Source organism: Manis javanica, chromosome 12 (assembly GCF_040802235.1).
Source record: "Manis javanica isolate MJ-LG chromosome 12, MJ_LKY, whole genome shotgun sequence".
NCBI lineage: Eukaryota > Metazoa > Chordata > Mammalia > Pholidota > Manidae > Manis > Manis javanica.
In genome coordinates, this window is record NC_133167.1 from 85,820,627 (window position 1) to 85,832,871 (window position 12,245).

The 12,245-nt window shown below is 43.9% G+C and overlaps 1 protein-coding gene across 8 annotated transcripts in view; it reads left to right on the forward strand.

The window, feature by feature from the left end:
- TACC1 (transforming acidic coiled-coil containing protein 1) overlaps positions 1-12,245 on the forward strand; it is a 95,777-nt gene that overhangs the window by 10,179 nt on the left and 73,353 nt on the right. For 2 of the 8 annotated variants that reach the window (XM_037015030.2, XM_037015031.2), the window contains exon 1: positions 12,064-12,240. The exons of 1 other annotated variant lie outside the window; for it this stretch is intronic. In XM_037015030.2, coding sequence (XP_036870925.2) covers positions 12,164-12,240 — 77 coding nt within the window. In that variant the 5' untranslated portion in view covers positions 12,064-12,163. Of the gene's footprint in view, positions 1-11,800; positions 12,241-12,245 lie in introns of those variants that run through there. 5 more of the 8 variants (XM_073218967.1, XM_073218966.1, XM_073218968.1 and 2 more) reach the window with 5 other exon arrangements.

Genomic DNA, 12,245 nt, shown 5'->3' on the forward strand with positions numbered 1-12,245 from the left:
ACTTCCATTTTCCCCATACCGCAGTTTGGTTGCTGTGGTGATCCTGATTTTAAGTTTGTGCTCCAGGAAGCAGTGACTTCCTGTATTCAACTGTCTGTCTCTCAAATCATGGGTGCAGTGGTTTGCCCTGTGTCCATCTGTGGGTAAAATGAAGGTTCCTATGGTCAGGATTCTCACCTGGTCCTGGTTGGCTAGCTCACTATGCATGTGTGGGCAATATGTTGCTATTGACTCTATTCTATATAAAGAGCTTCACCCAGTGTTCTGGGTGACATGGTGACATGGCCACATGGCTGCACGGTTGCAGAAGAGCAGAGACTGGAGTGGTGGCAGTGCCGAGGACAGAGACTGAGACAGCTGCGGGAGCAGAGAGGTCCAGAAGCAGAGACCAGCTTGCTGTAGGCAGACTCGCTCTGAGTGGACAGGATTCTAGTGACTGACCTGCCACTGTGGGAATACAGTTGGGTATAAACTATTTCACCCAAGGGCATTCATTTGTCATTTTTCAGCCTCACTGAATCTCTAGTGAACTTGCCCATTAGCAAGACACCATCCCTCTCTTACAGAAGGGGAGTTGTTGGTCTTTTCAGTTTGTTCAGCTTTTTACTTGTTACTAGGACAGAGTGGTGACTTCCCAGTTCTTTACCTGTGGAACTACAGAACCCCAGAACAATTCTAATGGCACCCATAGGACTTCCCAGCACAAAGAGGGGACCTTAATGTGTACAAATTAAAGGAAAATTATTTGGGAGGTCAGAGGAATCTCAGGATGGAATGCAATCTGTGGCAAAACAATCTAATGTATTACAAATGTATGAAACACCTTCACTAGGGAGCTGTGGGGGAAAAGATGCTGGTTGAAGTAACTTTGGATATAAGTGGAGTTTGTAAGACTAAAGGCAAAAGAAACTCGACATAAGCAGTGTCATTTAGCTGATAAAGTCGTTTCCCATGGGAGTAGGTGGTAACAATTCTAATACCACAATATATGTATGTCGTAGTTGAGCAATGAAGTAAATGGATGTCAGATGGTTGGGGCCAGGTTTCTCATTGTTGGGAAATTATAGATAAGCAGAGGGAGGTCTAGAAAGATCTACATGTTAATGGGTTAGAACTGGAGACATCAGTATGAATTCATGTTTTGCTGGATCTATATTCATATAGAGATATTTATAAATGTATATATATACAGAGATTAGTATACACACATATATCTTCTTACTCTATCAGCTGAGAAAGCCTAGAAACAACAGGATCTTCTCACCTCCTAAATAGTTTTTCTTTAATTTGCACACATTAAGGTCGACTCTCTGTGCTATAAGTTCTATAGCTTTTGACAATGATGTAGTGTTATATTTTCCACCATTATAGTATGACATATAGCATAGCTTCATGCCCTAAACAATATCTCCTGTGCTTGAGGTGTTAAGGTTTACTGAAGAATAACACGTGGGAAAGGGAAGAGAGCAGAAGAAAGACTGGGTGGGCAGCCTTCAGACTGTGATGCAGTTTGGTCTAAGTCTCTGCCAGGCTGTGACAGGGAAGCCAAGCAAGGATTACCATTAGAGGCATCCCGCATTTGGCAGAAACGGTCAGGTCTTAATACTACCACTTTGCTCAGCCATTGGCTGGAGATTGCCAGCTGGAAAGTTGAGGCAGACCCTGAAGACACAGACAGCCAGAGGGTGTCAGCTAAGCCCATTCCTCAAAGCAGGGCTGCTAAGTCCTCTCTTGGAGAGGGATCTGAGTGCTGTAAGTCTGTGTCTGCTAGAAATATCTTTGAAAATCCTAAGCAGAGGTTGGCTGACCATTGATCAAGAATGTTGAGCAGAGGATTCCTGCATCGGGTGGGATTTGGAATCAGATAATCCCATTGACCCCTTTCAGCTCTGGGTTCCAGGACTATCCTTCCACCTGCTTCATGCAAGTTCCCCACTTCTCACATTCATTTCCCTGCTCAGGCCCCTGCTTCCCTCCTTCTACCAACAGTCACGTGCCCTGCTCTGTCCCAGACGGAGGATGAGAGCTCCTCCTGCTTCCCAGGAACTATTCATGGAGGTGCCCAGGAGCCACGGGGTGGAGGCTTGGCTTCCACTTCCGTTGCCCGCACCTTTTTAGATCCCAGATACTAAAGAGAAGTGGTCACAGGCAAGGTGGACCCCTGAGTTGAGTGTAGATAAAAAGCTTGTGAGTACAAGCAAGAAAGTTGAAAAATTCACAGCAGACACTACCCAAACCCAATCCTGATCCTATGCCACCCAGCCTGGAACGTGGAAAAGAAAACCAGCAGCACGCCCCTCTCATCAAGGCATTTGCCAAACCTGGCAGGTAAGGTATTTTCACTTTCTTCCATCCAGGCTCCCATACCCATGGGGTCCCTGGATTTGCATCTGCGGGAAGGCGGAGGACTTTCAGCCTTCCTGGGGAAACAGTGGCTGTGATGTCTGGTGCTGCTTTGTGCTCTCTCTTCCTCTCATTTAACCTGCTTGTGGTTCAAAGCCTGTTTTATTCTTGTAACTTGGCAGCTCTGTCTGGCTCACAAATGTCCAAAGATAAACAATGCAGGTCTCTACATGACCTCTTAGGACAGTCCTAACATCTAAGCCAAAAGACTATTTTATATTTTCTTTCTTTCTTGTCGGAGATTTCCTTTGAATGTTTGCTCCTGCCACGTGGTATTTTCAGGCTCCAGAGACCCTGTCTGTCTCGCCCAGCCAGAGCAAAGCAGGGTTTTTTTGTTATATTCCTGCTGCTGTTTTTATGTGATGAACCATGCATATTGATTTTAATTCCAAAGGCTTACAAATTAAAGTGCTTCCTTAAACCCAGGCCCTCAGGACTCTTGCCAGCCTTCTGGTTTTAACGTACTCTTTGTCATTTCTCAGTGGAACGCCTAAAGCCGGAACTGGCTGCATCAAAAGAGTGGAAATAAAGTATTGGTGGGTGAAATCTCCTTACCCTTCCAACCACCAGGACCACAAAGTGGGGTTGGAATCCATGCTTAAGTACCCAGAGTTGCTCCAGGTCACTACCCCAAAGTTAGATAAGAACCAAAAAAGTGTTAAGAGTTAATATTCCAAGAAGATGTTTGTGGTCACTGAGTCCAGGATGTTTGAATTATGGGCAGGTTCTGTCTCTGCAAACAATGCCAGGGCACAAAAAAATAGCCCGCTTAAAACAATATCAGTAAAAAGCACACAAAGGGTGTATTGTCCCTGAACCATTCTGTAGGAATAGAAATGACAAGTAAATGAAATAAAAAACAAGAGGTTTGTTTTTTTTTAAAGCTCTTTCATTCTTCTCCCTAAGAGTACAGATGGAAAGTGTGAGCTTGGCTGCCGTGTCCACTGTAGGAGAGCAGGTCACAGGCCCGAAGCCCGAGCTCACTTCTGGAAACAAACCACTTATACGTGACGGTTGCATCACCTTGAAACAGAGGAACAAAGACTTTTTTTTTGCCAGAATTGTGCTTTGCTAGCATGAAGTATAAGAGCACAGTCATATATAGAGCAACTGGTGGAGTTACAGAGGGATTTCTGGAAATTAAGCCATCAGCCAAAGGCATTTGGCTGGAAACTTGCACTGAAACCTTGTCTTGTGAGTAAGCATGTGACTTTCACCTGACTTAATTTTCTTCAGTCCCAAGGGTTCCAAGGCCAGGGAAAAGGTCCTGGTCTGGGTTTTCTGGTGTGTACGCCCTTCAGAGTAAATTGAGAATAAATTCAAAGATGAATCACCAAAGATTATTTATGTCTTCGACACTGAGTAAAACTGGGAAGGATTTTAAAGTAAAAAAGTTTTTTATTTTCTAATCAAAGTGAGAGATAGGTCATCTTGCTCTTTGACTTCAGTGTGAATGAAGGAAATAAGGTTCTGTAGTGTGTCATGGCTTTGCTTCATTACATAAATAGAAGAAGGTGGAACTAGATGGCTGCTAAGGGCCTTTCCAACTCTGTTCGAGGAATCAGTCTCTTGGTTTTGACATTTTTGTTATGTTGAGACAGAGTCCGAACAATGACATGAGGTGGAATTAGGGTATAGAATTGCAAGAGGGCCATCTTGAGGCTGATAGCGGGCCTCAGGCCACTGCCCCCAAATCCAAAATTTTTGCAAAGATGATTTCAGATTAAGGTAGTCATCAAGGTGGGCATTTTGAATATATTTGTCTGATGAATGAATGGATGAATCACTCAGGACAGGACTGAGGTAGATGAGAAGTCATTTGGAGGACGTTTATTTGGGGTAGGGCATAGATTTGAGTGGCAGTGACAACTTGGGGGAGGTTCTACAGACACAATCAGCTGGAGCTGAGTGTCAGGCCTGGGACTTATTAGTTAGGACTAATTTACGTGCACTCTATCTGTAGAGTAGGTAGAATGATTACTGACAGGCTGCTAACTAATACAGTTCTTCCAGGTATCTGTAGTTTGACGACAAGATAATAGGCTCTTTTTCTCCCCCATTGAATGACCAGAATATTGATTAGGATTTGCTTTGGCTGAGTCTTACAGAAATCCAAAAAAAAAAAAAAAATACTGGCTAAACAATATGTAAGTTTATTTTCCTTTCACATAAAAGAAATCTGTAGGTAGGTGCTTCAGGGCAGGGGCAGGCTTAGCGGCTCCAAAGTGTCATGGATTCAGGCTCCCTCACCCATAGGATTAAGGATGGCTACGTGAATTCAGCTATCCCATCAGCATTCCAGCCAGCAGAGAAAAGAAAGAGCTGAAACAAAAGGAGGGCTTGCCTCCTGCTTTAGTCTGTCTAAGCTGCTACGACAAAATACCACAGAATGGGTGGCTGATAAACAACACAAATTTATTTCTCATGGTTTGGGAGGCTAAGTCCAAGATCAGGGTGCCAGCATGGCTGCATTCTGGTGGGCCCTCCCCTGGCCCACAGCCAGCGCCTCCTTGCTGTGTCCTCACGTGGTGGACTGGAGCCTCCTTTATAAGGTACTAACCCAGTCTTGAGGACTCCACCCACATAGCCTAACACCTCCGGAAGGCTGCATCCCCTAATGCCATCATCCCTGAAGGTTGGGATTTCAACATACGAATTTTGGGGGTTAGGATTTCACATATGAATTTGGAGGGGATACAAACATTTAGACCATAGTACCTCCTCATTCCACATTAATAATACTTCCTGGAAGTTGAACTTGACGCTTCTGTTTACATCCTATTGACCAAAACTTAGTTACCCGGTCACAGCTAAGTGCAATGGAGATAGGGAAATGTGGCTTTTATTCAAGACAGCTAAACATCAGAAATGCTTTTTGTTCATTTTATTCAGAGAGAAGGGAAGAACAGATCATCAGGAATATTAGTCTCTGTCACCTTGAGAAATTACAGACTTACCCCAGCCATGCTATAATGTTTCCATTGCTCAGCTCTTTGGTCCTTACACCTTAACATTGTTTTCAGGGCTCATAGCAAAGATTTTTCAGAATTTCAAATGAATTTCAATCCTGTGGAGGTGGATTTGATTTTTGAAAGCAGGCCAGGGTCACTCAGGACAAATCTGATAAGTAAGGCAGGTGATTAAGCTGAATGTCACCATTTCATGGGCATCTACCTCTGGGTATTATAGACTATTCTGGGTATCATGACCATTCTTGCAGAAAATAACTCTTAAACCTGAATATAATATATAAAGCAACTACCTGAAGGTACTGAAGAGAAAACAGAAGTAGATAAATTCTGGTGTTGCATATCAGCTTGGAGAAGAGGAGATGGGAGCCATCCAAGTAAGTTCCCCTTGGCCACAGCTTTTAGTCTGAGGCTAAGTGTGGTCCATACCGTGGCTTGTGTAGTAGAGGGGCAGACACAGAAAACTCTAGTCTTGTGGTTTTGGAGAACAAGAAAAGTCAAGCCAGGAAATCACAGATACAAAAAAGTAGGGGAACTCCGAAGGGAAAGAGCCAAAGAGGGGAATCCCAAGCCAATCTCTGATCATCCCCTGACCCACACATGCTCAGAACACACTCAGAGCCGCTCAGCTAGACCCACACTCAGACTAAGTTGTGTCCAAGAGTCAGAGTTTGCAATTCAAACCCAACAAGATTATCTGCTAAAACCAAGGAAAAACAACTCATCAGAGAAAAATAAGGGATCTGAAATCGCCACAACTTAGCCTTCAGGATGTCCACGATGCAACTTACCATGAAGAACCATGAAGTTGGAACACATTCCTAAGAGAAAAATCAATCAGCTCTAACCTGGAATGAATAAAATGTTGGAATGTAAAAGACAGGGGTTTCAAAGTATTTTTGTAGTTTTAAAAGATTTTATAGCTATCCTCAGTGAAGTACAACAATTAAGAAAATGAATAAAAGCTTGTTTTCATTGAATTGAAATCTCAGCCAAGAAATTGAAAATAATAAAAAAGAGCCAAATGGAAATCACTTCTTTTGTTGCTCTCTTCCTACTTTTTCAGGATTTTTAACATTTTGCCTGACATGTGCCTTGGAGTGGACTTCCTGTTTACTTTACTTGGTGTTTGCCTAGCATCTTGTATCTGAAAATTTCTAACTTATTACATTTGAAAAGTGTTTATCATTTCCATCTTCTCCCCTTCTGGGATTCTAAGTACATCATCTAACGTGTCCCTGAGATTTTGTTCATTTTACTTTTTATCTGTTTCCTCTCTTTCATTTATCGTGACCATTTGGCTTTTTAAGTGAGTATGGTGAATTTTTTTCAGAAATTGCACTTTTCAGCTCTAGAATTTACAGGAGGAAGTACATTATTAACTGTAAAAGTTAAGGACATATTTTATAATTTATTGGTCAACCACTGAAATTAAAAGTCTGTATGATACTACAGTGGTAGATACATGTCATGATATATTTGTCACAACTCAGGAAATGTAAAACACCAAGAGGGAACCCTACTGTAAACTATGGGCTTTGGGTGATAATGACATGTAATGTAGGTTCCTTGGTTGCAGCATATGTACCACTGTGCTTTGGGATATGCTGATACTGTATGTGTTTGGGTGCAGGGGATAAACGGGAACTCTCTGTCCTTTCTGCTCAGTTTAACTGTGGGCCTAATGCTCAAAAAAATAAAGCCCGTTTAAAAAACAAAAGACATACTTTAAATATAAAGACAGATAGATCAAAAATGGATGGGAAAAGACATATCATATAAATAGTAAGCAGAAGAAGGTTGGGGTGGCTATATGAGGATCAAAACATTTTCTAAAATATTTCTATTTAAAATTTTATTTTAAAATGTCTATTTTAAATTTTAATTTCTATCCTAAAATATTTCTACAAGTAATTTCTTAACAAAATTTCTGAACAAAATAATTTCTATTACCAAAGATAAAGAAGGGCACTTCAGAATGATGAAAGGGTTAATCAAAATGACCTAAACATCCCAACACTGTGCTCCACAGCAGCTCCAAAATACGTGAAGCAAAAAGTGACAGAATTAAAGGAAAAAATAAGCAATCATAACTGGAGATTTCATGTCTCTCAGAAATTGATAAACAAAAATCAATAGACAGAAATATCTTAACAACACTCTCAACCACCTTGACCTAATTGATATTTATAGAAAACTTCACCCAACAGCAGCAAAACGGACATTCCTTTCAGATGCACATGAAATGTTTGCCAGAATAGACCGTATTTTGAACCCTAAACAAGTCTCAGGAAGTCTTCAAAGTTACCTGACTGCAGGGGAATAAAGTTAGAAACTAAGCACAGTAGGATAACTAGGAAAATCACAGGTATGTAAAACTAAACAATGTGATTTAAGTATTTGCTGGGTTAAAGAAGAAATCAAAAGAGAGGTTAGAAAATGTATTGAATGATAATGAAAATGAAACATAACAAAATCTGTGGGATGCAGCTACACTAGCATTTAGAGGGAGATAATTTCTAGGTCTTAATGCCTATCTCAGAACAGAAGAAAGGTCTGAAAGCAATCATATCAATTTCCACCTTTAAAAACTAGAAGAGGAGCAAATTAAACCCAAAAAATCAGAAGGAAGGAAATGATAAAGATAAGGCAGAAATCAATGGACTAGAGAACAGAAAAAAAAAAGAGAGAAAACTCAATAAAGCCAACAGCTGGTCATTTTGAAAAGCTAATGAACTTGATAAACCTTGAACCTGACTGACCAAGGGGGGCAAAATTTCCGTATGAGGAATGAGAGAGAGAGAGAGAATGCCAGTACAGACCCATCAGATGGTAAGAGAATAACAATCTATTATCATCATTATTTCTAAAATAAACCAGATCTGAGATAAGCATATAACTTTCCAAGACGGCTACTTTGAAGGGTGATTTGTCATGAATGCTGGAGGGAAAGAAATTCATGTTGAACATAAGCTTTGTAATTGAGACAGAACTCTTTTAAATACTGGGTATACCACTTACCTTTCTAAACCTCAGTTTCTTCATCTTAAAATGGGGTGCCCAGTGTAAAAATGAACAAAGTATAGCTTAGAGGCTAAGCTCTATGTTACAGTTAACAAGAACCTACTGTTCCTTTCATTTCCCAGTGCGAGGACGACTAAATGTGGCTACTTTTTTTGTCAATCATCAAGTAAATTCCCTGGTATTCAATAAATGACTGTTCCCATCCCTCCCCAGCATAAGTAACATTCTGGAAGTAAGATTTACCACTGAAGGGTGTATTTTGCAACCTTAGGGGGAATCTCAAAGTTCAATTTCCTAAAATTTTCTTTCCTTACTGTTTTTACAATGTTTAAAGATTCTGCCTTACTGGCAGAATTGTAATGTGCAAACAGAAACCATAACACCAGGTATCAACTATTACCTCTTCTAGACCCCATCACGGGCCATGTATCTCCTTGGACCCCAGTGGGCCATCATTTTCAGCAGAGGACTGCACAAAGTAGGCTTCCTCCCCCTCCCTTCTCTCTTCTTCTTTGCTCACATTAGGCAGAAATTACAGGTACCATAAAATAGCCAGAAGGTTTTATTCTCCCTTTGTTCCATATCAAATGCAATACCAAGTGGTGTCCCACTGTTATCCCCTGCCCTCCGCTTAATGGAGAACTCAGCTGTGTGAAGGGTTCTGAGCCCCAGAACTGACATTACTCACTCACTCAGCAGGTCAGATGACAGCAGAGTTGTCCACAACTTACAGCTGACCTTTGGGTGCTCAACTTCAGAGCCACACCAAGGAAGAGGCGGTGTTTCTGTTTAATTTCCCTCAGAGCAGAGCTTGTGATCTCAAGGTAACAATTCTGCATTTTCACTAGGCATGCCTAGGCCTTTTATTTTTGTTTTCTTATTGCAATATAAAAAGTAAGGAGGATTTTAAACCAAAGGACATTAAACAGAAAATTTGCAGACATCCCATGGTCTCTGCCTTTGTGGGAGATCTGCAGCCAGTCTCTGGGGTGGAGAAACAGATCTTGGCTCTGCTTGCCCAGGACAAATCCTACTGTGTCGGGAGAAGAGGGGTGTTCGGGGCTCTCAGTTCCATCCTGGGCATTTTCCCTGAAAAGTCCTTGTAAAGTTTACTTCCCAAAGACAAGATTTCCCCTTCGAGGTCTCCACTCCCTTGGGTCTGGAGCCGTCCTGCGCATGCAGCAGCCAGAGCAGCAAAACCAGTAAACGCAAGCACCTTTACAGGGATGCCTTTGGGCCCCATGTGGACAATGTTTCACATTATTTTGCAGCCCGTTTCCCCCTCATTGCCTCAGTTTCTCTGCACTGCAATAGGCTTCACTTTTTTCCTTGTCTTTGGAACCATTTTGGTGACCCTTTCCTGGGCCTTTCTGCACTAATAGTGATAAAATTCTTCCCAGGAGCCCACCGTGTTTACCAAGGAGGAAGAAAACGTCCCATAATTAACCTCCCATCCTGTTGCTTCCCCTTCCATTTCCGCTAGGAATGTAGACCTGGGAAGACCCCTGGGAATAAAGACCTTCCTCACTGCAAGAGGCTCACTGTTCCTCTCAGGGGACCACAGCTCTGACAGCAAATGGCTGTGTTATCAATAGCGCCTCCCCCACCTTGCCCAAGTATTCCAGATAGAATGTGGGAAGAATCTGAACTTTAAAAAAAAAATTATAATCTGCCAAGATCAAGTTTTCTTTAGCTGTTTGAAATCCTTCCCACAAAAATCTCGATTCCCAGTCTCACTACACTTTTACCAATTAGTGGCTATCAGCCCTTTGCACACTCTGCTGTGTTGTCTAGAAGGTGGCCCATCCTGAGCCCTGGGACCCTCTGGCTATAGTAGAGTGAAGATAATGTATCAACAGGAAGTCAAAATTTGACATAAAAAAGAGATCCATTGTAAAGACATCTCTATTGTAAAATTTCCAATCTTTCTGGAAACATTAAAATATACCCACATCCACCTTTATTGCCTCTAGCTTCCAATCAAGAATGAACTAATGTTGAAGACCATTCTGTGTGTTTAGCTACAGGCTCACTTATTCACTCAGCAAATATTTATTGTATATAAGCGAGGAGACAGGCACTGTGCCAGTCATTAAACTTGGATAGAGATAAGAAAGGATTCTTGGGATTAAAGAACTTGTACACTAGTGGAAACAGACAAATGAAGAGATAAGTACAAAATATGATCAGTAAGGACTATGTTTGCAGAATTAACAAGTGCTATAGGAACACTGAGAGGGAAAATGTTAACATGCATGTAGGATAAACGCATGTATGGACAATTATGGGTGTCCACTGTGTGCCAGGCAGTGCTGAGGAAAGAGCAAGAACAAAATGAATCCCCCGTCGGCCCTGGGTTTACTCTCTAGTTAAGGAGGCAGGTAGTATCAAAAACGATGTAACATCAGGATGCGGAAAGCATTGCAGAAGGGAGGCTTGAGTTGGGTCTGGAAGGATAAACAGGTGTTAGCAGAAAAGGGCATTCTGATTTGTGAACAAACAGAACGCTGGGGTGGAGGAGAGATGGCTGGGGTGGAAGAGGTGGGAGACAGCGGTGGGTGAGAAAGGGCATGAAGTACTCTGAAAAGGCATCCTTTAGGTGATTTGGGTGGATCACAGGTACCGTGGGAGGGATAGGATGCGTTTTTTTCCCCCCGAGTGTTTGGAAGAGAATTCATTCATGGTTGTCAGAACCAGAAGGGACATTAAGAGTAAGAGGTACACAGATTACTTCCCTCATTTGTGGAGTATAAAAACAAAGCAAACCTGAGGGAACAAAATAGCACCAGGCTCACAGACTCTAAGAAGGGACTAGTGGTTACCAAAGGGGAGGGTTTGGGAAGGGTGTGTGGGGAGGGATAAGGGAATTAAGGGGCACTATAATTTACAATCACAATATAGGTGGGTCACGGGGAAGGCAGTACAACACAGAGAAGACAGGTAGTGACTCTATAGCATCTCACTATGCTGATGGACTGTGGCTGCAATGGGGTGTGTGTGTGTGGGGGGGTACTTGATAATATGGGTGAATGTTGAAACTACAATGTTGTTCATGTGAAACCTTCATAAGATTATATATCAATGATACTCTACTTTTTTAAAAAAGGTACAAATGGACATAGTCCCTCATTTAACAGATGGAACACACTAGACCCGGGGAGGGTGGAGTAGCTTGTCTAAGGTCACCCAGCTAGTCGGGACACATCAGGATTAACTAAATTGTCTGCACGACAGGCCGGAGAAGCTGCGGGCGGGAGGTGGTGCCCTTGCCCGAGCTCCCGGGGCTGACACACAGCGCCCCCTACTGGTGCTTCTCTGCAGAGCGGCCCGAGGGTCTCGTCCCGCCGCTGCCCCTACAGCCGCGCACGTTTCCCAGGAGCGCCGCCTCTCCCGGGGGCGCGAGGGCGCCGCCTGCCGGTCCGCGGGGCCCCGGGACGCGCCCAGCTGTCCTCGCCACGGCGGGGCTCCCCGGCTGGGAGGAGGGCGCTCGCTGCCCGCGCCCCTGGCAGCCCCGCGGCCCCGGCGAGGGCTGGGCGCTCAGCGTCCCGGCCGCCTCGCAGCATGGGCGGAGAAGTTGGCAGCGTCCCCAGCAACGCCCTTTCGCCTGCTCTCCCGGCGCCGGGACCCCGAGGCAGGGCTCCGCCGCACCCCGCCCACCCGCCGCCCCACCCTGCCTCCTCCGTCCGCGCCTCCGCCCGCGCGGGGCAGGGTCAAGCCGGCTGTCGCGGAGCACGGGCGGGCGCAGCCGGGGCGCCGCGCTCCGAGCCATGGGAGGCGCCCACTCTCAGACCCCGCGTGGCCGGGAGCCGGCCGGGGAGAGGCCCCCGAGACCCCGAGAGACCGCGTGAG